Genomic DNA, 27,939 nt, shown 5'->3' with positions numbered 1-27,939 from the left:
CTTGCAAATAAGTTAAGAAACAGGAATCAGAATATGTTCAAAAATCATTGTGCATTCTCAAACCAGTGCTCATTTTACCATTATAATTTGTGCATTGGGGTTTCTAAAGTCCTCAGGGAGTTGAAGTTTAAGAGGCCAATTCCTATTGCAGGATTTCATTTTAAATTCCTATTGCAGGATTTCATTTTAAATCGTTTAAATTGATTTTAATTTTTAGTAGTGCATTCTTGATTCAATAATCAATTTTAAAAGATTAGATAAAGAATCTTGTTCATGTTTTAAATCTCCATTTCCTATTCCTTCTACCTCAAGGTGCCAATCTTGTTAACATATCATGTTGTAGATTTTCTTACTGCAAACTTGCAAATATAAAACTATTATTCTTTACCTTTTGACTTTTAAAATGGTATTTAAAATTGAGGCAAAAGAACTAGGGTGTGGGGTCCTTTAATTCCAGCACTCAGGAGGCAGAGGCAGGTGGGTTGCTGTGAGTTTGAGGTCAGCCTGATCTACAGAGTGAGTTGGGACTGCCAGAGCTACAAAGAGAAACCTGTCTCAGACAACAACAACAAAAAAGAATGAGATGACAGGGCTGGGATGTAGTAGCATAGTGGCAGAGTGCACAAAGCCCTGGGTTCAGTCCCCAGCTTTGTGGAATACAGTCGTTCAGCCCCCAGCTCTGCAGAATACAGTTGTTCAGCCCCCAGCTCTGCAGAATACAGTAGTGATAACATCATTTAACTTCTCCACTTTTCCAGAAGTATGTATTAGCAAACAGCTAATTAGCACTCAGCTTGGATGAATGGACAGAGGCACTTGGCAGAGGATGCTACTTGATGAGTAGGGAAAATATCCTGGATGTTCACTGACTTCTGGGAAGAGCCAGGGCCCTCCACAACTGAACCTGTATGCCCAGGTGTCTCCCTTGGGCAGATGTCTCAAGTTCCCTAGTTATCTTTTCTCTGGAACTCTCACAGGCCGCTCCCCTTGATGCAATATCTGGGTTTGGGCAGAAAGGGTGCTGCAGAGTACGCCCATTCTGAGCATTTGGGCCAACTCCTCTTTCCAGAACAATTCAAGCTTCATTGGAGCTCTGACCTCAGCACCAACTTCTGCTTCCCTAAGCAACATGGCTAGGGTGGACAGAAAGATTCTTTCTGGAATGAAACAGTGTTTCAGGGCAGATTGAGCTTGCCAGAGACCCTCATACCAAACACAGGCCCGCAGTGGTTCCACAAGGATTCTGCACAAGCCCTATCATGTGGATTTTCTGCAGCCTGATCTCATGCTTTCTCACAGGTAAGGATGAAATTACATGCATTCTAAGTCTGGGCCCTGAATATAGGTTAAGAAGGTTACAGTACTTTCCTGGGTTTGGGGTTGAATTAAAATGTTTTGGTTTGGTTGTTTTCGGTGTTTTGTTTGTTTGAGACAGGGTTTCTCTGTGTAATAGTCCTAGCTATTCTGGAACTCTGTAGATCAGGCTGTCTTTGAACTCACAGATCCACCTTCCTCTGCCTCCCCAGTGCTGGGACTAAAGGTTTTTTTTTTTTAAACCTTTTATCACCATCTTCCACATCTCAAATGCCTGCATTCTATTTGGATAATTTTCTCCCAGTATCCACAGACCAATCTAGAAAGATGTCATCAATATAGTTTACAGAAGTCTATACGTGTTGCTATTTATTTCATTTGGTGTTTGAAGGGTTAAAGTATAGTTATAGCAGTCATTTTCCATGTGGCGCTTAAAATGATTAAAAATTCTGACAAACACAAAAGACATAATTTATAAGCTTCATATTGAACATAAGATTTATAAAACTTAGATTTCTCTTGATCATCACAGAAAAAGGTACTTCATACCATCTAAGAGAAGATTTAGTTTGGGGCATTTTCTCTGCTAGTAAGATTATGTAATTTTCTGTGCCACTGCTGGCTCCTTGTAATTGCCTCCTTTATTGTTCCCAAACTGCAGTTCCTTACCAACAAATGCTTCTTAAAGTCAAACTGCATTTAAGAAACATCTAGTGTTAACACTCCAAGATATTGGTTACTTTGTGGTGTCAGTGGGAGCTTCGAGCACTTAAACAACAAATCAGTACTAAGGCAAATTGGAAATCTTGAGCTTACCTGGTAATCCTGGCTTCCAAACCTTCACAGTTCCAAAAGTTGGGAAAAAAAAAAAAAGCAAGCGGTGTCCAAATTCTGCTCGCTTCTCATCTGCATATTCAGGCCTCACTCATATTTATTTGAACCTATATCTCCCTACTTTTAGAAAATAAGTATAGATTGCAGACTACTTGTTGTCTTCACAGTTGATGCATTCTATCCTTGCTTTCTTGCCTTAGCCTTTACTGTTAAAATTCTCTAACAGGGGCTGGTGAGATGGTTTGGTAGGTAAAGTTATTTGTTGCTAAGTCTGATAATTGAGTTCAGTCCTCAAAACCCAGATGGTAGAAGGAAAGAACCAACTTCTTCAGGTTGTCCTCTGACCTCCACAAACTTCCTGTGGCAAATGTGTTGTACTCCCACCCCAAGTTTCTTTCTCTCTCGTGTCTCTGTCTGTCTGTCTGTCTGTCTGTCTGTCTCTGTCTCTGTCTCTCTGTCTCTGTGTGTGTGTGTGTGTATATGTGTGTGTGTGTGTGTGTGTGTGTGTGTGTGTGTGTGTGAGACTAGTTTAGTGGCTGGTCATATAACTTCATTTTCCCCATCTGTGAGATGTGTATAACAGCCACCTTGAAGTCTTGAGGGGTTAAAACAAGACAAATAAGCTTTTAAAGATGTCTACATCCCTGTCTCAAATATTAATTATCCTGATCTTTTGGTAATGCAAATGGTGGTGTGAGAAAATAGTTGTTTTAGCTAAGGTTGCCTTCATGTAATTTTGAGCATTTGCAAGTGCAGAATGACCTTCTATTACTAGATCACTAGGCAGAGGAGTAAAGGTGTCTTGCTTTGTCCCTTCCAAATACTAGGGAGTGATTCGGGAAACATTCTTACTAATAACAATGACAGCCACAACTGCCCCCCCCCAAAAAAAAACTCACTCTCTTCCTTTCTTTCCTTTCTCCCCTGAGATTGAACCTAGGACCTTATGCTGGAGCAGTTGCTCAATTATTGAGCTGTATTCTCAGAGCCCTTGTCTTAGCCCTGGTTTTTGTTTTTGTTGTTGTTTTTTGTTTTCTCTTGTTTCATATGGAGTCTCCCTAAATTTTCTAAGCTGTCTTGAGCTTGCTCTGTAACTCAGGCAGGCCTAGAACTTAGAATTCTCCTGCTTCAGGAGTTGGAATTGCAAGCCTGTGCCACTAGACATAGCTCACATTTCTGAGTATATGTATACTCTAGAGTAGCAATATCTGATCTTCAGACATTTCCCGTCTGTCTGGGCTGGGTGCTGATTAGAGATGAACAGAACTGGCTTCTGTTTACAGTAAACATAAAGCTTACCAGAGAACACACCGACACCAACAACATTAGGGATTTAACACATTTCATACTATTCTTTATCCATCAGAAGTAAAGTCTAAATCAGTGTCCCAGTCTCAAATGAACATTGGAGTCACTGGGGGAGCTTTTATACATGTAACTGCCAAAGCTGCACAGCCAGAGATTCCACATTTGTCTGGGGTGCTGCCTAGGCACTGGAATTTTTGAAACTCCCTGGGTGAGGCTCTTTGGAGAAGTGAATGCTTACAGTACCGGGCAGGAAAATGCAAGATGAGACAGGAGCATCTTGTGGTAAGCAATGAAGTGCTTAAAATAGGATGAGGGCCTAAATCTAGCATAGTGTTTTGGGTTGGATCCCAGGATGGAAAAAGCTGTTAGTGGAAGAATTGGCAGAATCCAAATCAAGTTTAGGATTTTGTTATGGTAATTGACCTACATTGGTCCTACAGCTTTGATAACTGTATCATGGTTACATAAGATGTTAGCGTTGGTTGGAGCTTACATTATCTTTGGAATTTGTAGATCTAAAGTTACTTTTTAAAAGCCCATCGACAAGGTTGAGTGTGGTGATCCATGCATTTAATCTTAGCACTCAGAAGCAGACACAGGTGGATCTCTGATTTTGATGCCAACCAAGGTTACCTAGGTCCTTTCTCAAAAACAAACAAAATATAATACAAGCTGGGTGGTGGTGGTGCACGTTTTTAGTCCCAGCTTTTGGGAGGCAGAGGCAGGTAGATCTCTGAGTGCAAGGCCAGCCTGATCTACAGAGTGAGTTCTAGGACAGCCAGGGCTACTCAGGGAAACCCTGTCTCAAAAATAAATAAATAAAAACACAAAAACGATAACAAAACACTATAAAACAAAGTCAGGTGACAAAAATAGAATGGAAAAAGAAAGGTAGGTGGGTGACAATGAGTCAAATGGATACAAGAATCAACCTGAAAGAATTTTAATAGGACAAAGGGAACAACTAAGTAAAAAATAGTAGCATTGGATTTTAATCATAAAATGAATCAGCTTTGAGTCTATTCAAATAAGTAGATCTCTGAAAACAACGAACAGTGGTGTAGGAATGGCTCTTACAGAACCCCAATTCAATTACAAGAGATTCAGATCATAAGTGCAGTGATGGCTAAAAGAACTACCTACCAACACCTGTCAAAGTTAATGTGTGAAAGGGTGAAAAGGATTTACATACTCTCACATACCTCTCCCAGTATGCTTATTAACTAACAGGTAAATTGGTAGCTTTGCAGGTCAAGATTAGCATCACTGGTAATTACATATATTGACACCATGTCCTTCTGTGACTACAAGGCTAAACGTATATTTTGCAACCGGTTGCTAGGACTTACCCTCTTCTGAAGCACGTAGAAAGAGTACACAGATAGAAATGAGTGCCCTTAGCAAGAATGCATGGTAGACTTTGCCTGAGGATGTTGATGCCCCACTGGTGTACCTCATGGAAGAGGGCCAAGAGGAGCATATTTGGCCTTGGGGATGCGTACCTTCACTGCAGTAGGTACACAACGACACCCTCACTCAACTGGAGTATTCAGCCTCAAACCAGACTCCACTCACCATGGTTGTACTTCATAGGGCAAAGTAGTTGAATTGAAGGATATAATTTGGTGTAACTTGATATTGGGGTTCAAGCTTCAAGCTGAAGATCAGAAAAGCAAAGCAGCCGAGCCACTAGCTCTTACCTCTACCTCAAACTGAAAGGGCTGATTCTGTTTGCTGCCTCTCCCCAGAATCACGCTGGAGAATAAATCTCAGAATGTAGCCTAAGACACTGGGCTCCTGTCTTTTATATACTTCTCTAGGACTGAAATTAAAAGCATGAACTCTAATTCTCTTTTAGACTGATTCACTCTTGTGTAGACCAAGTGGCCTTTAACTCAGAGAGATCCATCTGCCTCTGTCTTATGAGTCCTGGGATTAAGGGTGTGTACCACCAGGGCCTAGCTTGTATGGCTAGCTAGTATGGTTGCTGGGATTAATGATGTGTATCACCATTGCCTGGCCTCTATAGCTTGTGGGTGAATTTGCATCCTGAACCCTCAAGCAAGCTTTATTAAATCACAAATAATATATCACCACAATTTGGAATGTGGGGAACCATGAGTCTTACTATCAGGTCCAAGGCCAAGAGATTTTGCAGCTTGTCTGGAATTAGCCAATGACCAATGCTGACCTGAACACCTCTCTCAGTACTGTAACATAGCTGAGACCTGTCTCCAGTTAAAATGATAAAAGAGACAAACCTAAGACTGATTTCTGGGAAACTAGGATTGTGTGTGTGTGTGTGTGTGTGTGTGTGTGTGTGTGTGTGTATGCTTCATCAACCTTTGAGAAGGAACTGAAATTAGTGTACCATCCTGTCACTCGCAGGCATGTGTCTGAGGGAAGTTTCCCAAGTGTAAGATGGTACTGTAATGACAAAGACATCCAGTAAAACAAGCTACCCTTAAAAAATGTATAACTTCACTCCAATCATAAAAACAGATAGACCCAAACTGAGAACAAAGTTATAAAACAGCCAACCAGTGCTCTTCAGAAATACCAAGGTCATAAAAGCCAAAGATGGATTGAGAACAAATTGGAAGAGACTAACTTGGTATGACAACTACAAGGAGAGTCCTGGACTGGTTCCTGGAAGAAAGAATATAAAGCATGAAAGGTGGAAACGTGAAATTGAATGAGACTGGAGTCAGTGACACTGCAGTGACTCTCTTATTTTACAGTCACACTATGTCTGTGGATGCAAAGAACGATGGGAGAGGGAATACAGAAGCTCCTTCTGCTATTGGGCATCGCTGAAAGTCTGAAAACATTTCCAATGGAACTAAGTTGTCTGCTAAGTTATAGGATTGCAGCATGTTAGCAGTCCCTTCTGGAGGCCATGGGGTCAATCTGTTTCCTTGCCATCCCAAGCCACTAGAGGCCACCCGGGCTCCTTGCTCCTGGCCCCCTTTCATTACCAGCTTGTTACCCTTTGCTTAATTAAGCATTCACCTATTGAGAGACCCTCGGGCCAATACGAGTTCAATTTTGGATAGTCATTTGGACCATACATGGCAGAAGTTTCCATTTCTCTCGGACAAATCCCTAAAATCACAACTCCTAAGTCAGATAGTAATTGCATATTTAATTTTGAAAGAAGCTGCCAAACAATTTTCCAGAATCAATATGCCAGCTTACAAGTCTGCTGGCAGTGTATGAGGGATCCATCTTCTCTGTCCCTTTGCCAGACTTCAGTTTTGTAGCATTAACCACACAGTAGTGGTGTCTCATTTGCATTTCCTCCTTAGCAAATGAATTACACATCTTTATAAACAAATTGTACTTACATGTATGAGTGTTTGGGTGGCATGTGTTCCTAGTGCCCTTGGAAGCTAGAAGAAGGTATTGGAGGCCCTGGAATTGGAGTTGCAATGGTCGTGAGCTGTCATGTGGGTGCTGGGAATTAAACCTGGGTCCTCTGGAAGATCAGTCAGTGCCCTTAACCACTGAGCTATCATACCAACTCCAATTTAAACATCTTTTCATGTGCTTATTGTTCTCTCTGTATTTCTATTAGTGAAATATCTCTTCATGCCTTTTGTTTTATCTTTTAGTAGTTTGATTTCCTGATATTAGATTTTTAAGTGTTCTTCATGTATCCTAGACAGTCATCCTTTGTGAGATAATGGTTAAGATCCAATCTTAAGTTCATTGTTATATAACATGAGAGGTTTAGGTTGAGGTTTATTTCTCCTGTGCAAGCCAAACTGTTCCACTATTGTTTGATTTAAAGTCTATCCTTTTCTCCACTGAATTTCTTTGTATCTTTGTCAAATCAAACGAGTGTATTTGAGTGGATCCGTCTGAGTTTTAGTTATTCTAGTTCATACCCTTTCTTTTCTTTTTTTAAATAATGAAACAGGTCTAGCTCTGTAGCAGCCTGGAACTCATTACACAGCCCACACTTATTTCTAGCTTAATCTTCCTACCTCAGCACTGGACTGCTGAGATTGTGGATGTGAGTGACCATGCCTGACTGTTCCATGGCCTGGGGGTGGGAGAGGGCGTTGCCATGAGTTTGAGACCAGGCCAAGCTACATAATGAGCTCCAGGCCAGCCTTGGCTTTGTAGTGAGAATAAAATGACATCATTTGAAGAAAAATGGATGAAACATGAAACATTACATTGAGCAGGGTAATTGAGACTCAGACACATGTTATTTTTCCTCATATGCAGAGTCTAGGTTTGTTTGTTTATTCATTTTAGTAATAAGACATGAAGGTAGAAGGTTGGCTTTTGTGAAGGACAAGTGGACCACTAGAAGCAGGAAGGGAAACAGAATGGGGTGGGGTGGGTATGATCAAGAATATGCTGTGCACACTTGAGAGGTTTTTGGTTTTTGTTATTTGTTGTTGTTGCTTTTTGGGTTTTCAAAACAGGGTTTCTCTGTGTAGCCCTGCTGTCCTGGAACTCACTCTGTAGACTAGGCTGACAAACTCACAGAAACCTGCCTGCCTCTACCTCTGAATGCTGGGATTAAAGGTGTGTGCTACCACCACCCAGCAGACATTTGAGTGTTTTATACAATGAGCATAAGCTAATAGCAAAATTACAAACTGAAAAAAGAAAACAAAAATAAGGAAGTTAGGGCTGGAAAGCCAAGAAACCCCCGCTATGGGTGTCCCAGGTCTTTTCTTTCAGGCAGAGATTAAGGATGAGATGAAGGTTCATCACCAGGGTCCTGTGTTAGATAGGAGGCAAGGCAAAGCATTCAGCCAGACACCATGTTTCAGGAGGTGCCCTTCTCTGTCATGTGCACAAGACTTGATGCCTGATAACAAACAGCAGGTGCCAATCTGGAGGCAGAAACAGAAAGGTCCTAGGTAAAGGCCCCAGCTGTCGTTCTGTCTGCCTTGACATTGATACCATCACTGTGTGTGACGGTAAGAACAGAGGAGCAGGTGCTTGGCACTAAAGGAGAGCATGTGAAAAAAGAATGACTGCAGAGTGTACCCAAGGGTTGCATGCAAGGCTGAGCTTTGGGCCTCCTCAAGCCCTTATCAGTGCAGGTGAGGCTTTGCTGGCCAGTTTTGTTCTTGCAAACTGTAGTACCACTGTGTGCGTACTCTGGACACATGGCCTTTATCCATGTGAGCAGTTTCCTGTGCCCCACGTTGGGTTCTTGGGCCTGCAGTTTTCCCCGGGGGAGTCTCTGAGTTGTTCTATGTTCTAGTAGACCTGAGTCAGCTTTCCACCTGGCTGCTGATGCCCCATTCCATTTGGCTTTGTTGGTCACAAATTAATGTGTTCTGGTGCCCAAGGATGGCAGGAGCTGGAGAGAGACGTGATGAGAAACTGCCTAGCCCCTGAGTGGATTTGCCATAATGAAGTGGGAGGCTCAGGTTATTGAGGTTGCATAAGATAACATAGTCCAGGGCTGAGTCAAAGCCTGAATCCAGGTCAGTCTGGCATCAAGGCTATCATCTAGACTCTGTAAGGAACTCAATAGTAAGTCAGTTAATAAACTGATTGAAAATGGACAGTAAAATTAGACATTTCTCAAAAGTACATGATACCAATGACCAGCAAGAATGGGAAGCAATGTTCAGCATCATTAATCATCCCACTGAAATAAACCAAATAAGATTATCACCTTATTCCAGACTTGGAATGTAGTTCAATAGGAGAACACTTACTTTAAAAGTGTAAGCCCCTGGGACTTCATCCCCAGGACAACAGTAAACGTGATTTTCATTAAAAAGTTAAAAATAACAAGCCAAATGCTGGTACACACTATTACTGAGAATGTAAGCTATTATAATCCTTATGGAAAGCAGTGTGGAGCTTCCACAGAAAGTCCAAAGTGCAGCTATCATATGACTTGGCTATCTCACTACTGGTTATATAATACATCCAAAGGAAAATTAAATAACTATGTTGAGACATCTGCTGCACTGTTTATAGAAGCCAAGACGTGGAAATAACCTAAATGTCCATCAACTGATAAATAGATAAAAGTAACTATACACAATGGGATGTTTTTCAGCCATAAAAGGCAGACATGGGTGATCTGGAAGATATTATGTTAAATGAAATAAACAAGGCACAGAAAGACAAATATCACATAGTCTCACTCATAGGTGGAACATCAAAGGGTTGGCCCCATGTATGTTTAGAAAGAAATGACAATGGCAACTCGAGGCTGGAAAGAACAGTAGGTACAGAGGGAGGACAGTGGGTACAGACAGAGGACAGGGCAAAGATAGGTTTACAGCTGCTAAGTTATAGTTAGATAGCAGAGTGCATGCTGGTGTCCTATTGCACAGAAGACTAACTACAGAGGAAAAATATTTCAAAAGGCCCAGAACATAGGATATTTGAAGGCGTTGTGTTAAAAAGAAATATAAATGTTTGAGATAGATAGGCTTGCTTTTACTTGAAGTAACATATTGCATACATTGCATACATGTACCACATACATACCCATAAATAGAATGGGTACTTTTTTATATGTTCATTAAAATAAATAGGGCCAGTGAGATGGCTTACCAAATAAAGATGTTTTCAAGAAAACCTGATGGCCCAGGTTTGAACCTGATTCCCACTGGTGGAAGAATAGGACCCTTAAGTTGTCCTCTGACATCAGTATATACACCATGGCATATGTACATCCATATTCATATACATACACATCATGCATACACACTAAAATAAAATTATAAAATGAAAAACATCCATGAACAAATTAATAACATGCCTCTGCTTTGTTTATTTATATAATGGAAAAAATAATGGTCCTTATACTCAGTAGGGTCATACGGTGTACATCTTTAATTCTAACACTTGGGATACAGACAAGTGGATCTCTAAGTTCAAAGCTAGCCTGGTCTACAGAAGGAATTCCATGATAGCCAGGACTACACAAAGAAACCCTGTCTTGAAAAACAAACAACAACAACAAAAAACGAGAGGAAAGAAAAGAAGAAAATTAAATGGGCTAATTGTGTAACAATCTAGCAATGACCTATTTAGAATATGAGCGAGGTTTGCTAAAACTGAGCTGTTATTAATACAAATATGCCCTGCTGTCATAAGGCATCACTAAACTAAGGAGAGTAAAATTTAGCACTTGCACAAGTGTGATAAATATGAAGCTATGCCAGCTCTCACTGTCACTCAGAGGTCAACTTCTTTCTTAATTTCATCCCAGGTGGAGTGGCTGTTCTGCCTGCCCCACAGAACTTAACTGTACTGTCAATCAACATGAAACATCTCTTGATGTGGAACCCAGTGGCCCAGCCCAGAGAGCCAGTGCTCTATTCTGTGGAGTACCAGGGGTGAGTTTGCCTTGTTTAATAATTTTTCTCCTTTAGACAACATACCAGAAAGGGATAGATAGCCCTTCTTTCTGTGCTCCAGGAAGCTTTGAGAACCAAGAATAGATGTTCTTCCCAGCCCACCCCTTGGTGTGAATGTGTATGGGAGGACCAAATACAGTTTGCTGCACCTGTTTTCAACAGTAAGCCTGGTGAGCTTGGGCCTGATTTGGAATGGACAAATCTGGAGAGCCACTCCTTTGGGGTACAGAAGGCCACAGTTTTCTTGACTATGAGCATATATCTGGAAGCCCACACAAGGTCAACTCACCCAGGGCTGAGCCTGGTTTTAATTTACTCCAGCTGTCTAGGCACTTGCAGTCACTGAGAAGTGGCTGGTGGAGTTGGTGCTCAACATATTTCATTAGCAACGAGCACAGACAGAGCCCTACATGTGTGGACATTGTTCTAGACTCTAGTACTTCTACTTAAAACAGGGAAGCTAGCTTCTAGAACAGCATGGGTCATGACCCCTTGGCTTGTAAGTCATAATAGTAGCAAATGTACAGTTATGAAGTAGCAACAAAATAGCTTTCTGGTTGGGGTCAACTACAACATAAGGGAGCGTGTTAAAGGGTTGCAGCATTAGGAAGGTTGAGAACCACTGGACTAGAGTAAGAGATACTGAATACACTGAGAGCCACTGGACTAGAAGAAGAGATACTGAATACACTGAGAGCCACTAGACTAGAGGAAGAGATACTGAATACACTGAGAGCCACTGGACTAGAGTAAGAGATACTGAATACACTGAGAGCCACTGGACTAGAAGAAGAGATACTGAATACACTGAGAGCCACTGGACTAGAGGAAGAGATACTGAATACACTGAGAGACACTGGACTAGAGTAAGAGATACTGAATACACTGAGAGCCACTGGACTAGAAGAAGAGATACTGAATGCACTGAGAGCCACTGGACTAGAAGAAGAGATACTGAATGCACTGGGTGTATGTTCCTCAGTTTTGCAGCCACCAATTAAAAGCAGCTATTTAAGTTTAAATTCAATTGAAACATGTTTTGAGTTCATTCTTCATTTTCCACGTGCTCTGTAGCCACAGATGGCCAGTGACTACGTCCTCTGAACAACAGAATGTAAAACCTTTCCATCATCACAAGCAGTGATTGGGCAGCAGAGCTCTGAGCCAGATGCAGGGTTTTGAGTCCTAGTAGGAAGCTGTGAAGGCTGATGCATTGGAGTTGAGTTTGCAGCTCCTTTGTCCTAGGTGGTAGCCTCTGGAGGACATGATATTTATACCCTACCTGTGGGATAGCAGAGGCAGAACATTTGAGACCGTGACTGTCTAGTCGGAGGCCCAAGGCTAAAAGAGACCAGCATTTTAAAGGAGAGAGTCACAGGTCAGTAGAGTAAAAGCAGCATCCTCAGGGGCAGGATGGGAGAAGGCCAGAGTCTCACAGGAAGCCATTAGGTACATAAACATCATGATCTGCTGTGTGGAGTTTTTGAAGGATGGGACCTCCACAGCAGAGTGAGGAGATTGGAAAACCACAGCAAACAAAGCATGATGGTGCCTGAGGTGAGGGTGGTGAGTGTGGACAGGTTTAGGCTTATGCAAAGGTTCCTGAGGAATAAATGAGAGTGATGGCTAGGGTGGGAAGCAAGTAGAGGATCTGGAGTCAGGGAGAGGAGACTTATTCTGCTGACCCACAAAGGCAGAACCAAGGCAGTTACATTCATCTTTGAGTCTGCCTCAAAGGATATGATATAATTCTGTGTCTTCTTCTCCTTGGCCAGGGAGTACGAGAGCCTGTACATGAGCCACATCTGGATCCCCAGCAGCCGGTGCTCACCTACCAACAGTCTGGAATGTGATGTCACTGATGACATCACTGCCACAGTACCATATAACTTCAGGGTCAGGGCCTTGCTGGGCTCACAGACTTCAGCCTGGAGCACCCTGGAGCGCCCCTTTAATCGAAACTCAAGTAAGACACTCCCCTCTCACCCTTGCAGGAACTACCTTTACTTAGATGTTCAGCATCAAGTTAACTGTCGTACTTGTAAACACAACCCACCCTTACTGACATGCTTGTAAAATTGCCGAACTCATGTGCTGTCTTTCTCCTCCCCCACTCTGGAAGTCAGTCCTTGTTAGGGTCTACAGGTATTGAAGCTGTAGCGTTGGCACTAGGCTTCTTATTCTGATCATGCCTCCATACATCTCTCCCATCTGGAGCCTCTATACCACTGCCCATCCAGTCCTCACCTCATTCCCCCCATACAGCTGAGAGCAGCTTGGTTGTTTAAAAACATCTGTATATTTAACAGCTACTAGAGACCTTTCCTCTCTATGGTTGCTGGCAAGTAACTTTTCTGTTGCAATTATAATTGGAAAATGATTGAAAGGGAAGAGAGGAATCCAGGTAAGTGGACAAATGCCATGGCTAGAGTGTAAAAGTGTGTGTGTGTTTGGAATGAGGTGAGGACTGGATGGGCAGTGGTATAGAGAAGCAACTGGCCCTATAGTGAAGCTTGATTAAGTCAGTCGATGGGAGCAACGAGAGAAGAAAGAGTCTGGGCCATGTCTTTCTTACAGAGCAAACACTATGGCCACCGGGAGAAAAGTGACCTAGAGTAGGGTAAGCCTGCAGGGCAGAGGAACAATGACAAGGGAATTGTTACCCTCAGCTAAGTGGTTCTTGTCTGTAGAAGAGCAGAGTAGATGGGGTGTGTGTGTGCTGGCTAGTCTTATGTCAGCTTGACACAAGCTGGAGTTCTCTGAAAGGAGGGAACCTCAATTGAGAAAGTGCATCCATAAGATTCAGCTGTAAGGCATTTTCTTATTGGTGATTGATTGGGGAGGACCCACCTATTGTGGGTGGCACCCACCCTGGGCTGTTGGCCCTGGGTTCTACAAGAAAGCAGGCTGAGCAAGCCATGGGAAGCAGGCCAATAAGCAGCACCCCGCCATTGCCTCTGCATCAGCTCCTGCCTCCTGGTTCCAGTCCTGCTGGAGTTTCTGTCCTGACTTCCTTTAGTGATGAACAGTGATAGTATAAGCTGAGTAAACTCTTTCCTCCCCAGCTTGCTTTCTGGTTATGGTCTTTCATTGCAGCCATAGAAACCCTAATGAAGACAGGGGAGTGGATGAATTCAGGAGACATGACTGCATTTAAAATGGACAGAGCTTGGGGACCAGTTATTGGGGATGGAGTAGGAAGACCACCTGGGTGGGTGAGAACACTGTCGAAGGCAGAGGACCCAAGAGGAGAAACAGATCTTGAAGAACAGGAAACACTCTGTCTATGAGTTTTTAGAGCTCAGGTTCCTGCAACATGGCATGCTGTGGGTGTCTGACAAGCAGCTGGACATCAGGCCTTGGGACCCTTGGGGGTGAAAGCAAACACACAACACAAAGTTACTAGCTATCGGCCTGGAAATAGATGTGAATGTCCAGGGACAAGGTAGGGAGAATGAAGAGAATCCAGGACAGGGTCCCAGAAACCTCAAGGTCTAAAATGTAGACAGAGGACAACTGTGAGGAGGTGACTGGGTAGGTGGAAGGAGCAGGAAGCTCCTGATAAGCTTGGGTGGGGGTCCCTGGATGGTGCTTGAGAAAGCGATGGTGGTTTGTAACTGCCACACATAGAGGACAGAGAGGAGGTGGGAAGGGGCAGCTCCTTGTCTAAGGTGGGATGGGAGGGATGCCAGGAGTTTGGTGCTGGGAGGGGCAGGGCCCTCGGTGGCCCATTTTCTTCATGTGACAGAAGATCTGCTTGAAGTGAGGGCTCAGGAACATTAGGTCCCAGTATCCAGTAACGGGGTCCGTCAAGTTACTGAGGACAGAGGCTGCTGAGTAAGGTCACGAGGATTTAGATGGTGAGGGCTCCCAAACTGACCCTTAGGAATTATGAGGGCTGCTTCAAATCCAACTTGGAACTTGAGAGCTGTGTGCATGCACCATTTTGCCTCATGGGATAGTCGAGGGGACCACATGAAGTGAAACGTGTCGATGCTCAACGCAGTCCAGTCTTACCACGGCACTCAACTTTTGTTAATATTAGTATTGTTGCCCTGGGGATGCTGGAGCTGAGAGCCAGGGAGCAGAGGAGAAGCCCAGGACTGTTGGAACGGGATTCCAGGGAGGCTTTAGTTGCAAAATGTGAACTTCTCCGCTAGGCATCTTTCCCAGGCGCTGGGAAGACATGGCTGACGTGGCAGGACCCGGGGCAGGCACCTGGAGGCTAAGGGACACTGGTGAACACTGCAGCTCTCCCTGTGCCCGCAGAGTTCAGGTAGCTCCCAGCTCTACTTCCTTTGGCACCTGGGAGCCTGGGGCTCCAGCCAAGAACTTCACTGGGGTCTGGCAACTCTTGCTGGAAGGAAGGCCAGGTCAGATGGAGATCAGGGAGTGCCAACAGTTATTTGGGAGGGGCTGGGCAGTCAAATTTGTGCTTCTCAAGAGGCCAGCATCAACAGGAAAAGGCCTCGCTGCAGGGGAATCTGAGGGATAGGAGTTTGCAGGTGTTGAAGAAGGTAGAACCTCTCTCAAGAATCCTGTGGGCATCGTGGATAGTGGAGTCAGTGGCCTAGCTGGAGTGGCTCTGGACACTCCCCCTACACACACACCTTGGTTTTTCAAGACAGGGTTTCTCTGTGCAGCCCTGCCTATCCCGGAACTCACTCTGTAAACCAGGCTGGCCTTGAACTCACAAAGATTGGCCTGCCTCTGCCTCTCATGTGCTGGGGTTAGAGGTGTATACCACCATCCCCTGACTAGCACTGAATTTATTAAGAGCCCCCCACTTCCCTTTTCCGTTTGAGAGGCCCACTCTGACCCTTGAAAAATTGTGTCTTAATGTTCTTCCATGGAGCGCTCCTGTTCTTAAGCTTATTGAATGTGGACATTCTTAACCTTGATTTTATATTATAATCATATGGAGCTTCAAGGCCACCTGTCTGGGGTCCTTCCAGGGGTGTCTGATTTAAATGATGTGTTGTTGTCATGTGCAGCCAGAGTTGTGATTCTCCACAGCAGCAGATGGACACCTCACACAGGGGAGGCTGGAAACGGAAACTGACATGGGCTTTAATTCTGGCTGTTAGCTCTGTGACTCTGGGCAACTCCCTTAACATCTCTGTGCCACAAGAGTAAGATTTACCTTCTGAAGTTTCTGGCTGGATCAAGTGAGAGAAGTATAGAGTGTAGGACAGAGATTTCTGCCCTAGTGCTGAATGAAGGAAAAAGAAAGAGAAAAGAAAATTCTCTAAATTGAAATTTCAGGTCATTTTGTCTATCAAAAAAAATGACAACCAGAGGCTCAGATTCCAATAATATGTGACTTAAAAATGGGGGAGGTGGACCTTCTTGGTCTGCAGGTGTCACAGAGGCAGTGGTGCTGTGTCTGGACGAGCTACATTTGCGCAGGTGGCCTGACTTCCCAAGTCCTCTTGTCCCTTCCAGGTACAGCTCACCAAACCCAGGGGTATTTTCTCCAGTGAGAATGGTAAGGGAAAAATACTTTGCTCTCTGAATGTCCCACCTAGGAACTGCCCTTCTCCACGTCCCTTGGCCCCAGGCTAGAGGGATTTAGCCCATGAGGCATCCCATCCTACTTCCCAAACGAATCGGCACACTGGCCCCCTGGTCCTGCAATTTCTAGATTGATATCGAGGGAGGGGAGGCAACCTGTGTGGGGCCTTCTGTTCTTGGCCTCTTGGTAGGTAAGTGTCCCCAGGGCCTGCCGGTCTCTCTGTTTGGGAACCTGCAAAGTGAGGATGGATGGTGTTTGTAATTTCTAGAACTGATTTGCGTAAGTTTGTAAGAAGCTTCTGACTTGCTGACAGTTTTTATGTGACATGAAGAATGCTAGGGCCAAGAACTGAGGGGCCAAGTCACCCGAGATGCTGATTTGCTGATGTCTGCAAGGCACGCTATATCAGTATTTACTAATGCTCTGTGTGGGCACTAGGAATGCTGTGGTTGACCCTGCCAGGTAGGTCCATTCCCAAGGGACGAAGACCAGGCCAGCTGTGCCCAGAGGAGTCCAGAGTCAGGCAGGTGTTCAGCAAGCATTAATGAACAGTGTCTGATCACTGGATGCAAAGGTGAAGAGCAGTGGGATAGCGGTGGGGAGAGGAGACAGCATGAACTTTGAACGGGAGGGTGGTGTTTACCTGAGTCCTTCATCCTTTCCCTTGAGCCTATGCTCCTGGAGAAGGGACAGATGACTTTGGAATAAAAAATGAATTGTAGTAAGTCTCTACCATTTGTTTTCCCTCAGTCATCATTCAAAAAGCATTTTATGAGGGCCACCAAGATGGCTCAGCGAGCAAAGGCACTTGCTGCCAAGCATGATGACCTGAGTTTGATTCCCAGGACCTACCTGGTGGAAAGAGAAAAACGGCCTCTATGTTTTATAGGAAAGTGTGTGCATATGTGCATGTGCACACACAATTTTTGAAAACATGTTTTTTTTTAAATTTACTTTTATTTAATGTGCATTGGTATCCGATGCCCTGGAACTGGAGTTGCAGACAGTTGTGAGCTGCCGTGTGGGTGCTGGAAACTGAACCAGGGCCCTCTGCAAGAGCAGTCAGTGCTCTTAACCGCTGAGCCGTCTCTCCAGCCCCAAAGACATGTTTTAATAAAAATAGAATTTAAAAAGAACTTCATGAGCCTCCATGGAGTGTAGGAGAGTGCTCATGTACATGATTCCATCACTACTACCCGTCAGTAGACCTCTCCCTTGCCCGCAGGGCTGCCATGTGTCCGCTGATGACTTCATCATTTTACCCCAAGACAATCAGTTCTGTCCGGATCTGGCTTTGATTCTTCTTTCTCATCAACAGCTGTCCTCATGGCACCCAGGATGGAGGTCACTGAACATGGCTTGCATCTGGTTGTTAAGCTGGAAGACCCAGGGCCACAGTTTGAGTTCCTTGTGGTCTACTGGAGGAGGGAGCCTGGCGCCACGGTGAGGCTTCCCACTGACCCTGGCCTTAGAGTCAGGCCTTAGAGGAACACAGCTTTCTGGGGATGAGGGACTCAAGTTTGGCTTTGTAGTGCTCATGGCATAAATGGCCCGATCTGGGTGAAGTGTGAAAGGGAGAGATGAGAGAACTCTGCCTCAAAGACATAACCTTTAACCTTTGTTCATCCTAGGCCTTGGCAGGACACCCGAGCCCTTTTTAGGCCAGGTCTACTGAAGTCTGGGGAGCTGCTTGTCTCTCTCTGATGCCCCACCTCACTGGACCCCCTAATGCCTTTTTGATGCATTTGTTTTTTCTCCTTCACCAGCTAGTCTCAGACACTTAGGGGCAGCAGGCCAGGATGTTCCAGCTCAGGGTGTTCCGGATGATTTCAAAAGCGCAGAAGGTGGGCGCGAACTTCTCGAGGGTGTGTGTCTTGGCAGAGTGGAGATGTGGGGCAGCGAGCCAGGAACTGGCTTATGAAGAAGCCTATCTAATTATGATCGGGTGGGTCGTGCAGAAGCCTGGAAGGGAGCTGCCCTTCCCCATAGGGAGGTTGCTGTAGTCCGGGTGAGTGGGAGGCAGGCCCTCGTGGAAGGATGGTCAGCTAAACCACAGTAGCAGCAGCAGCAGCAGGGTGAAGCTCTAGCAGACACAGGGGACACCACTTCCTGTGTAGTCCTGTTTAAACTGATATAATGACAAGGTCTAGTGACCCACTCCAGTAGACACAGGGAAAGCTAGTTTTCTCAGAAGTATCAATATGGGCAACAGAGACTCTCGCTAAATCCATGAGCAGAACCAGCACAGGACCAGGCAGAGGTATAGTCTTAACTGCTTGGGGACCCTGGCCTGTGGAAGCCTTGCTGGTCCTATACAAACTCATGACCGTGCCTCCTTGAAGGCATCTCAGACAGGCCCTTCTCACACAGTCTTCTCCCTTTACCCTCCTATCCAGCCTGAGGTATCCAGTTTCCCAAGAGCAAATCCTCCAGGGATGAATACCATTGCTTGTGCTCATGAGTTTAAGCTGTGTGGGTTTCAGGCAGCCAGCTGAGCTCTGTGGGTACCCTTCTCAGAGTGGGGTGCTCAGAGTCACAGAGCAATGTCTGGGGGCTGTGCACATGTTCCTGTGAACCCTCAGTTGAGTGGGGTAGTGATCCTTGGAACATGGTGTGGCCAGGTGGGACAGGCTGTTGGCCAGTGTTGACCCTGCTGGGTCAGGACACACTGGTAGGACAGGGCATTGCCAGCCAGGCAGATGGAACCGGGTGGGAGAAAGGCTGTAGCTTGGCAGGAAGGAGCATGTATCAACTTCACATTCTTTGGGGGCGGGAGTCTCTTCTCCACCCTTGTAACTGGGAGGCTCACTGCTGAGTGTGTGCCCTGAGTCATCTGGGCTGGGTCATACAAGCGTCCACAGGTTCCTCTGCAGGCCTGGGGCCTAGAGTTGGCGTTGAAGGATGGGGAGACAGGTGGATGGGCTCCCCTCAAATGTTACCCTGCTGGAGAGGCTGCTTCTAAACCCCTGGTTAGCCTCGTTCCCCCTCGCCACTCTCTCTGCCTTGCCCTGCTTTCTCTTCACAGCCCTAATCATTACATGGGATGTATTTACGTAATATTTCTCTTCCACACGCAAGCTCCCATGCTGGGGTGCCCATGTCCATAGTACAGGCTTACTAAATACGAGTGGATGATGAGGAAATGAATGCATCCATGTACGAGTGAGAAGGGTTGTTCTCTGTGTTCTGGGAAAGAACTGTCTGCCCTTTCTCCTGCCCATCTCTCTCCACTGTATTTAGCTTTGCTGCCCTTAGTCAGTAACTGTATTTTGATTTCTTAAAGGAACATGTTAAGGTGGTGAAGAGTAGGGACACGCCAGTGCACATAGAAACCATGGAACCAGGGGCCATGTACTGTGTGAAGGCGCAGGCGTGGGTGAAGGCCATTGGGAGGCACAGCACCTTCAGCCAGACTCAGTGTGTGGAGATGCAAGGTAAGGATAACTGCCTGCCCCTGGGTCCCAGCGCTTGACAGCCCTACCAATGGTTCCAGTTCTTTCCCTGGCTTTACATATTTGCTTCCAGGTTTGGTGGGTTCTGAGGTAAACTCTAGTTCTTCCCAGCAGTAAGGGCCCACCCTGGGGGCTGGGTGGGATTTCTTGAGCAGTTGTCTGGAGCACTTTCTCCCAAAGCCTCTCCATCCTGGGCACATGGTACAGGCTAGCTTGCCAGAGGCTATTTCCTGTGGGGCAGAGATGACTGTAAAAGAGTTAGGTCTAGGAAGGAGGCAGCGCACTATGTAACAATATCACAGCTTCCTCTGTCTGGAAGGGATCTTACAGTCTATAGAATCTCTTTTTTGACTAAAATTTTTCATTGAATTAAAACAATTAAAAATTGGTGTGTGTACATGCGTATAGGTGTATATATGTACTTATGCAAGTGTGGGTGTCAAGGACAGACACTGATATTAGTCATCTTCCTGGACTCCTATGCACATTATTTTATGAGGCAGCCTCTCTCCCTGAATGGAGCGTACTGACCAGCAAGCTCTGTGACTCCCAAGCTCCAGGATTACAGGTGTACATCACCACTCCTGGCTTTCATGTGGGTGCTGTGGGCCCGAACCCAGGTCCTCATGCTTGCATTACAGCCACTTGACTGACTGGGACATCTCCCTAGACCTTTTAGTTTTTTTGTGATCTGAAGAAACCTACAGTAATGTAAAACTCTTTGAAAAGAAGCAAAACCTTACATCCTATGATCCCACCATGCAAATACCACTAGTTACTTTTCAGCATAACTTCTTGGATGTAAAAAAATTACTATTTTGAATAAAGAGTCTATTCATGTGGTCCAGAATACATAACGTGCATGTAAGTTATCTTTTTCTGTCTCTTCTCCATTCACACGGTTCCTGCATCTTTTCCCTTCAATGCAAGTTTCTTATACATTCTTCTGGAGACTTTTAAACTCATATACATGTAAATGAGGACATGTATATGTGAGTATGTACATAAATATCATCTTTTGGGCAAAAGTGATACCATATACACTGTTCTGAATCTTGTTTTTATGTATCTTGTAGATGTTTCCAAACGATAGAGAAATTCCATCATCACTTCTTTATTACCAAATGCTATTCCACTTGTGAGTATGTGTGTGCTGGCTAATTTAACTGATCTGTATTGATGGGCTTGGATTCCCTACCCCCAAATACTTTGCTATTGCAATTAATGCATTCATTTCCTTGTACATAGATCACTTTTGCCACGTGTGCGCGTGTTCTCTCTCTCTCTCTCTCTCTCTCTCTCTCTCACACACACACACACAATTCACACTTGAAAGATAAATCCCTGGAAGTAAAGTAGCTTGGTCAAAAGACACACATTTAGCTTTGACACTGTTGTAAAATCGCCCTCCATAGAATTGTGACCCTCAGTTGTTATTCATGAGAAGATACACAGTAACTCTATGTGACACATATGTTATATATACCTGGCTTATTCATTTTTTTCCGTCACAAATACACTCATAACATTTTCCACTCATTCTTTCTGAGTAATATTTCTTGGTACTTAAAAATTATATGCCAAGCTTATGAAAAGTCCAAATAATACAGATCTATATGAGTTAAATATGCTGTCCTTCTCCATGCTTCTCAAGAGAATTGCTGTGACAGTTTGGATGTAGAATGTCCCCCATGGGCTCATGTGTTTGAACAGTTGGTCCCTGGCTAGTGGCACTATTTGGGGGTATGGAGAGCCTTTGGGAGGTGGGTCTAGCTGGAGAAAGTGCATCTCGGGGAGGTAGACCTTGAGGTTTAAATCTCAACCCTACTTCCTGTCCTGTTTCCTGAGCCATGGGGATGTAAGCATACAGTTTCCTGATCCGGGACAGAATACGTTCTTGGAGCACGAGAGAAAATGAACTTTTCCTCTGGGTGCTTCTTGTCAGGAATTTGATCACAACACCAAGGAAAGTCACAGATATGTCTGTGCTGGCAAATCCTTCATTTCCTCTTCCACTGTCGTCTGTAGAATCCAGTGCTTCCTCAACACAGGGCCCCAAGTGCTCCCACTCTCTACCTGGATCAGCTCACAGTGTCAGTGTGGGTCTGCCTTACTTTGTTTCCCCTTTGAAACAGGGTCTTACTATGTATTCCTGGCTGTCCTGAAACTTACTCTGTAGAGCAGGCTGGCCTTGAACTCAGAGACCCACCTATGCTTAGATTTAAGGCGTGTGTCACTGTCCCTAGCTTGCCATTACCTTTTAAAGACACACAGTAAGCCAACATATACAAGTATGTCCTCACTGATGGCAATACTATGTACTTTCCTAACTTTCTCCGTTATTGGTCAAACTGTGATATGTCTATCCCTTTTCTCCTTTTAACAGCTGTTTTGCTAACCTACCATGCCAATGTTCCGTAATATCTTAGGTCAGTCCCTTTTGTTTAGCATTTAAATCACTCCTATTTGCTCTGGAAGATGTGGTTCTTCCTTCTATTAAATAAGGGTTTGCAGAGCACTGACTACATGCCATGTCCTGGCCTGTACACTGGGGCAGAGAAGGGAGTCCCTGCCTCCAGCTGCAGAGACAGACAGCAGGATAATGCGCTTATGAGTCGCTGCCCAGCGTGTGTGGAGCGTGCTGTGAGGAGAGTCATGAGTGACAGTGGACCACTGGGCAGAAGACTGGTGACAGCCTGTGGCTCTGGTCTGGACATTCCTGTGAACTGACTGATGCACACATCTATTTCCTTCTTGGAACTATTTTCCGAAACGGACATCACAGGAGTCCATTGGAAGGGCATTAACATTGTTCATTTCTTAATATCTACTGCCAAAATATTTCCCAAAAGTGAAACAATGCACATGCCCCACCCCACATGCCACAGACACATGGGCCAAGTCACCCCTGACATTGTGTGTGAATGGTCCAGGCAGGAAGTGATAAACGGTTGCATGTGGTTAGATAACACAGAGAGGGGAAAAACTAGCTCATCCCCTCCTCTGCATCTCCAGATACTCAGACCTGGTGCTTCTTGTTAATTTGTTAGCAAACTCATCATGGACTTTGGAGGTAGCCCTAGCTGTTCATCCTGGGGTAGGCCATTAAACCATCTCGAGCATAAATAATGCCATCTTCTATGAAGGGATACTCACTGTGAGGGGCAGGGACCTAGAACTTAGCAGGATGCTGGGAAAGGGAAGCAGACCAAACGTGTAACAGAGGCTTGATCTGTCATTTTAATGTGACTGTTTGGGGACTTAATATTTTCATCCATCATAGGAGCCAATGCCAAGAGCAAATTGTGAAACACTTTGGTTTTGGTTTCCGCCCAGCCCTGTTCTGGGCTGTTCTGCTCCAACACCTCCCCCTCATCCTGCCTGGGGCCTGGCAGCCTGCCTTCTTCTGGCAGTGGTGCCAGGTACATGCTGCCATGGGCAATGCCTTACATTCCTCCCTCCCCTTCCCAAGATAGAGATGGTAATCCTCTGTGCGACTTTCTGGAAAACTGTACTTTAATTGAGATTCTAGGAGAATGGTGGTAACTGCAGCCATTTGGAGGACACACCAAATGCTGGCACCTGCCGTCTTGGCCTGAGAACGCTCTAAGGAACCCTCAGAGGTGTGGTGTGGGACTGGTGGTTCCCCTCCCTGCTGTTCCCAAGCCGTCTCCTCTGCTTTGTTCACAGGAGAGCCTCTCCCGCTGGCACTGGCTCTGTTCGCATTTGTTGCCTTCTTGCTGGTTCTCATGGTTGTACTGCTCTCCGTCTGGAAGATGGGCCAGCTGCTCCAGTACTCTTGCTGCCCCACTGTGGTCCTCCCAGACACCTTGGTAAGAGCATTCTTTTAACTTTCAGTGTGACACCGCCCAGAGGCATCATGGGCCTTAGCTGGGCATAGGCACATTTTTCATGGTTTATGAAGATAGGCAGAGAGAGGAAAAATTGCTAATGGGACTTCACTTGTGCTAGGCTGTGCTGCTGTAATAGAACACCACACACTAGGTAGTTTATAGAGAATAGAAGTTCATTGGCCTCTGGGGGCTGGGGGTGGTGGAATGAAGATTGTAGGGCCGTATGTTCTTGTAACATGGCTGAAGCTGTCACCGAAGTCATTGAACAAGTTATCACCATGCGGCCCACGGCCCTTATAGCCCACATTCACGAAGCCGAGGCCTTTGCATCCTCCTCACGTCCCACACTTCCTGCCCCACCGCTTTTACACTGGGGATTTGTTTCCAGCCTGTGGTTTTTGGGGGATTTGCTCAGGTCACAGCAACCCCTAATCAGAAGGTCTGGGTGCGTCCTCCCTTTTCCAGGGTATAGTAACCTCCCTGAGGCTCTGACCGGCCATTCTGCTTTCCCATAGCACCTGGCATTACCAAGAGGGTGACTATGTTGCTCAGCCTAGGGTGCTTAGCCATACGCTTTGCAGTCTTGTCTTCCAAAGCGCCTTCCGAGCTCCCTCAGCTCCCCCACTCGTAACAGCAGCTACAGCCAAGAGCAGGTTCTGACTCAACATACTCAGTCTGTATGCCAAGAGTCTCATGCCTGCACGTTTAAGATCATGTGGCGTGGAATATGCTTTGCCTTGGTTAGGTGTGGAATGGGCAAGGGCAACCTTCATAGTGACTGCTCAAGATGCTGTCTTCTCAGTGATCCCCACCCCCCAAGCCCAGGATGCTTCTCTTACTCTTGAAAACAATGGCCCATGGCTCTGAGCCTCTCTGCAGGTGCCCTGGACAGGGAAGATCAGGGCAGGTCCCAGCATCTCACACATGTTCCAGCTGTGGCTCTTCAGAGTCCCCCTGGATCTCAACCACAACACAATCAAAGAGAGAAAGAACCAACAGGAACCAGAGCAACCCCCTCCACCCCTGTCACCCTCAAGGTGTCACAGTTCTCTTCTGGTGGGGAGTTAGCTGTCAGTTGCTCTAGAGCCATCAGAACCAGATCTGTCTGTAGTCAACATACTGCTGGAGTTCCCTAACAGTCTGCAGTTACAGTGACGGCACTCTTGTAACATCTCTGTGGTTTGTTCTTGCCTCTCCCTTTAACCCGTCTTCAGGATGCCCTGCCATCCTTCTGCCCTATAATGCCAGCTCTCCTATCTCTGATACTTCCAAGTGGACACAACAGGGTTAGCCGACAGTAACACAGAGCTGAGTGCCAGGGCTGTGGTAAGGATGTTGCTATGTTAACTCAGTTCGCTGGGTTCGCTCTGGCTTCTGTATAGTAGTTCTACTAATTGACAGAGAGAAGGGCACAAAGAACCTAACTATGAACGTAACTACATCTGTTTCTTCCTTTATGAAAACTTTCCATACTTTTTTTTTTTGAGACAGGGTCTCTCTACATAGCCCTGACTGTCCTGGAACTAACTATGTAGACCAGGCTGGCTTTGAACTCATAGAGACCACTTGCCTCTGCCTCCCGAGTGCTGGAATTAAAGGCATGCATCATCATACCCAGCAGCTTTTCATGTATTTTTAAGTACTGGTTTTTTTTTCCTTTCTTTTTCTTGAGATGGGGTTTCTCTGTGTAATAGTTCTGGCTATCCTGGAACTCACTCTGAAGACCAGACTCACAGAGATCCACCTGCCTCTGCCTCCCAAGTGCTGGGATCAAAGGTGTGCGCCACCAACGCCCGGCTCACACTTGCTGATTCTTCCCAGACAGTCCATCAACTGGGGAGCAGGCATTCAGACATATGAGCCTATGGGAGCCATTGTCATGCAAACCACTACAGAGAGAGGGGGCAGGTCAGGGAACAAGAGATATCTTTCCAGGGAGTTCTTAGTAACCTACTTCTAATGAGGCCCTACCTCTTTTTCATGACCTCCAATAAAGTCAAATTGTGAACACATCGAGGGATTATTCCATCGCTCTAATCACTTGCCCAGAACCCGGCAGTACCAACAGGAGATGCTTCAGATTCAAACCCATAGCAGGCTACTTAGTAATGGACTGTCTGCAAAGTTGCCCTCTGTATGTTTAAAATCAGCTCTGGTCATGCCTGGGGTCTCTGGGAGACACTGTAGGAGTGTGATACAGGACTAGGAACAAGCCTGCACTTGAGATCCTGTCTGGACTGGGCACCAGGTTAGGTACAGTCCTAAAGTCTCACATAGCAGGTCCTTCTCAGAGCTCTCGGGTATAGAAGGGTGGTCATCCCACCCCCAGAGTTATATATGAGTTTTTGTGGGACCAGTTCTCACAGAAAAGCACTGATGCAGCTTTTGTGGGAATTGCTAGACAGATGCTGGGAGCCCTGATCTAGGGCCTTGGGTTGTCCTGAAGGGTTTTGCTGCATGAAAGTTAACTAGGGCTGGGGAGATGGCTCAGTGGTTAAAGTGCTTGACACACAAGCATCCAATGTGAGGATCGGAGTTCGGATCCCCAGAACCTACAGAAATGCCGAGAGAGGGACCAAGGAAAACTCCCAGTGCCAACCTAGGGTCTCCACATATGAGCACATGTACCCACCTTCACACATGAGAGAACACACACACACACACACACACACACACACACACACACACACCAGTGAAATAGTTGGGATTTCTGTGATATTCTCTGTTGCTACAGTACTAATGAATGCTTTTTGTGACAATGAATTTTTAGAAAATCACTGGTTCGTCCCAGAAGCTGATCACCTGCAGGGAGGAGGCGGATGCCTGTGCTGTGGCTGTGTTATCCTCAGAGCATCTCTTCGGGGTCTGGATCTCACAGACCTGAGGAAGGGCCTGATGGATTAGCAACCTGCTCTGCAGGACTCAGACCCCAGGATGGGAAGCTCGTGTTGCTGTTTTCCTCTGGGGACAAAAAACAAGAGAAGCAAAAAGAGCCTGCTGTGTGCATGTCCAGTGACAGCCATCAGAGGCAAAGTGGTACAGCCAGCAGACAGCAAGTGATGAGGACAGGAGACCACAGAGCAGCAGTTACCACGTGCTCACTGAATGACACTGGGGAAAATGGCTTCGTCCCTCTGGACCCCCAGCTCTGTCACCTGTAGTGGGGATTAACCACAGTATTCAAATGTCTCTGTCCTTGTCCCTGTTTGTGTACACGCTAGCACTTGCAGGGCAGCAGGGAGACCAGTGGCGCCATGCACTACAGGGAATTCAGATCTTGTGAACTGTGGGGTATACATATGTGTTAAGAATGACAACAGAATACACGGATCTGGACGCATCCCTGTAATCTCCGTACTTGGGAGGAAGGGGTGAGAAAATCACACGTTCGAGGCAGCCTGGACTGCAGAGTGAAACCCTGTCTCAAATAAACGATCAAAAATCAAAGAGTAACACAACTCCTGTATGAAAACCAAACACAAACCGCTGTTGGTTTGGACTTCCCACTTTCCCAGAGGAATCCTTGAGGGAAGGAAGAAGTGGAGGCCATTTCATTTCCTGGCTGAAGTGACAGTCAGCAGGCTCTGCTGAGGGTGATGTGGAGGGACATGCGTGGATGCCGCTCTGGGTACATGAAGTGCCATCAGATCCTAGGGCCTTGTCCACAGGAAATCCCACGAGCCCTCTTCCTGAGGACAGTTCACTCGGATGCTCTTCAGGACTCCCTGACCAAGGTGGTACCACTCCTTCCTACCTAGGAAAAGAGCTGTGTTGAGGATGATGGGGGAGCAACCTTCTTGAGGGGAGAGGCCCTGCAGAGTGAGGATCTCTACCCCTCCCAGCTCTGGAACCTAGAGCTGGCTCGTCTCTGCCCCAACCTCCTGGGCTTCTCCAGCCAGCAGGGGTGGAGACAGGCCAGCTGTTTCTACCAGGTGCTTCCCGTCTTCAGCACAGAGGCCAACAGCCCTATCTCCACCTTGGGGACTCCAGGAGGAAGAGGGCAGGTCTTTGCAGGGATGTGGACTGGGGCTCTCTGCCTTTGTAATGCTCGGTACACTTCTGCCATGACGGTTTTGTGAAGTGTGTTAATTTTATATTTCAACTGATCTGGAAGCATATGTACTGTCTGCAAAATGAAAAAATGCATCCTAACATCGGTCTTCACTTTTGCTCCTTCTTTTTCTCACCTCTTCACTCCAGGGGCCTTGTTCCTCTGCCACCTGTCTAGGCTTAGAATAAAGAAATAACCTGGCCCTCCTCTGTCACAGATTCTCTTGGGATTCTGTCCATTTTTGCTGGCCTCT

The 27,939-nt window shown here is 45.8% G+C and overlaps 1 protein-coding gene across 1 annotated transcript; it reads left to right on the top strand.

Moving 5' to 3' along the window:
* The first annotated feature begins 539 nt into the window (after positions 1-539).
* Positions 540-27,888, top strand: Il20rb (interleukin 20 receptor subunit beta). Its single transcript, XM_005072012.4, has 7 exons — positions 540-1,299; positions 10,667-10,793; positions 12,590-12,780; positions 17,648-17,772; positions 19,613-19,763; positions 23,472-23,614; positions 26,406-27,888. The coding sequence occupies exons 1-7, from the start codon at positions 1,260-1,262 to the stop codon at positions 26,517-26,519; spliced, it is 891 nt and encodes a 296-aa protein (XP_005072069.1). The 5' UTR covers positions 540-1,259; the 3' UTR covers positions 26,520-27,888.
* Positions 27,889-27,939: the final 51 nt, after the last annotated feature.

Source organism: Mesocricetus auratus, unplaced genomic scaffold (genome assembly GCF_017639785.1).
Source record: "Mesocricetus auratus isolate SY011 unplaced genomic scaffold, BCM_Maur_2.0 Super-Scaffold_100691, whole genome shotgun sequence".
NCBI lineage: Eukaryota > Metazoa > Chordata > Mammalia > Rodentia > Cricetidae > Mesocricetus > Mesocricetus auratus.
This window is presented reverse-complemented; position numbering and strand designations above follow the sequence as displayed.

Excerpts from the sequence above, each read along its gene's own strand:
- Il20rb (XM_005072012.4), top strand. The coding sequence starts at position 1,260 with ATGTGGATTTTCTGCAGCCTGATCTCATGCTTTCTCACAG. Across the intron at positions 12,781-17,647 it reads CCCCTTTAATCGAAACTCAA|CTGTCCTCATGGCACCCAGG; the intron begins GTAAGACACTCC and ends TCTCATCAACAG. Across the intron at positions 19,764-23,471 it reads TCAGTGTGTGGAGATGCAAG|GAGAGCCTCTCCCGCTGGCA; the intron begins GTAAGGATAACT and ends CTTTGTTCACAG.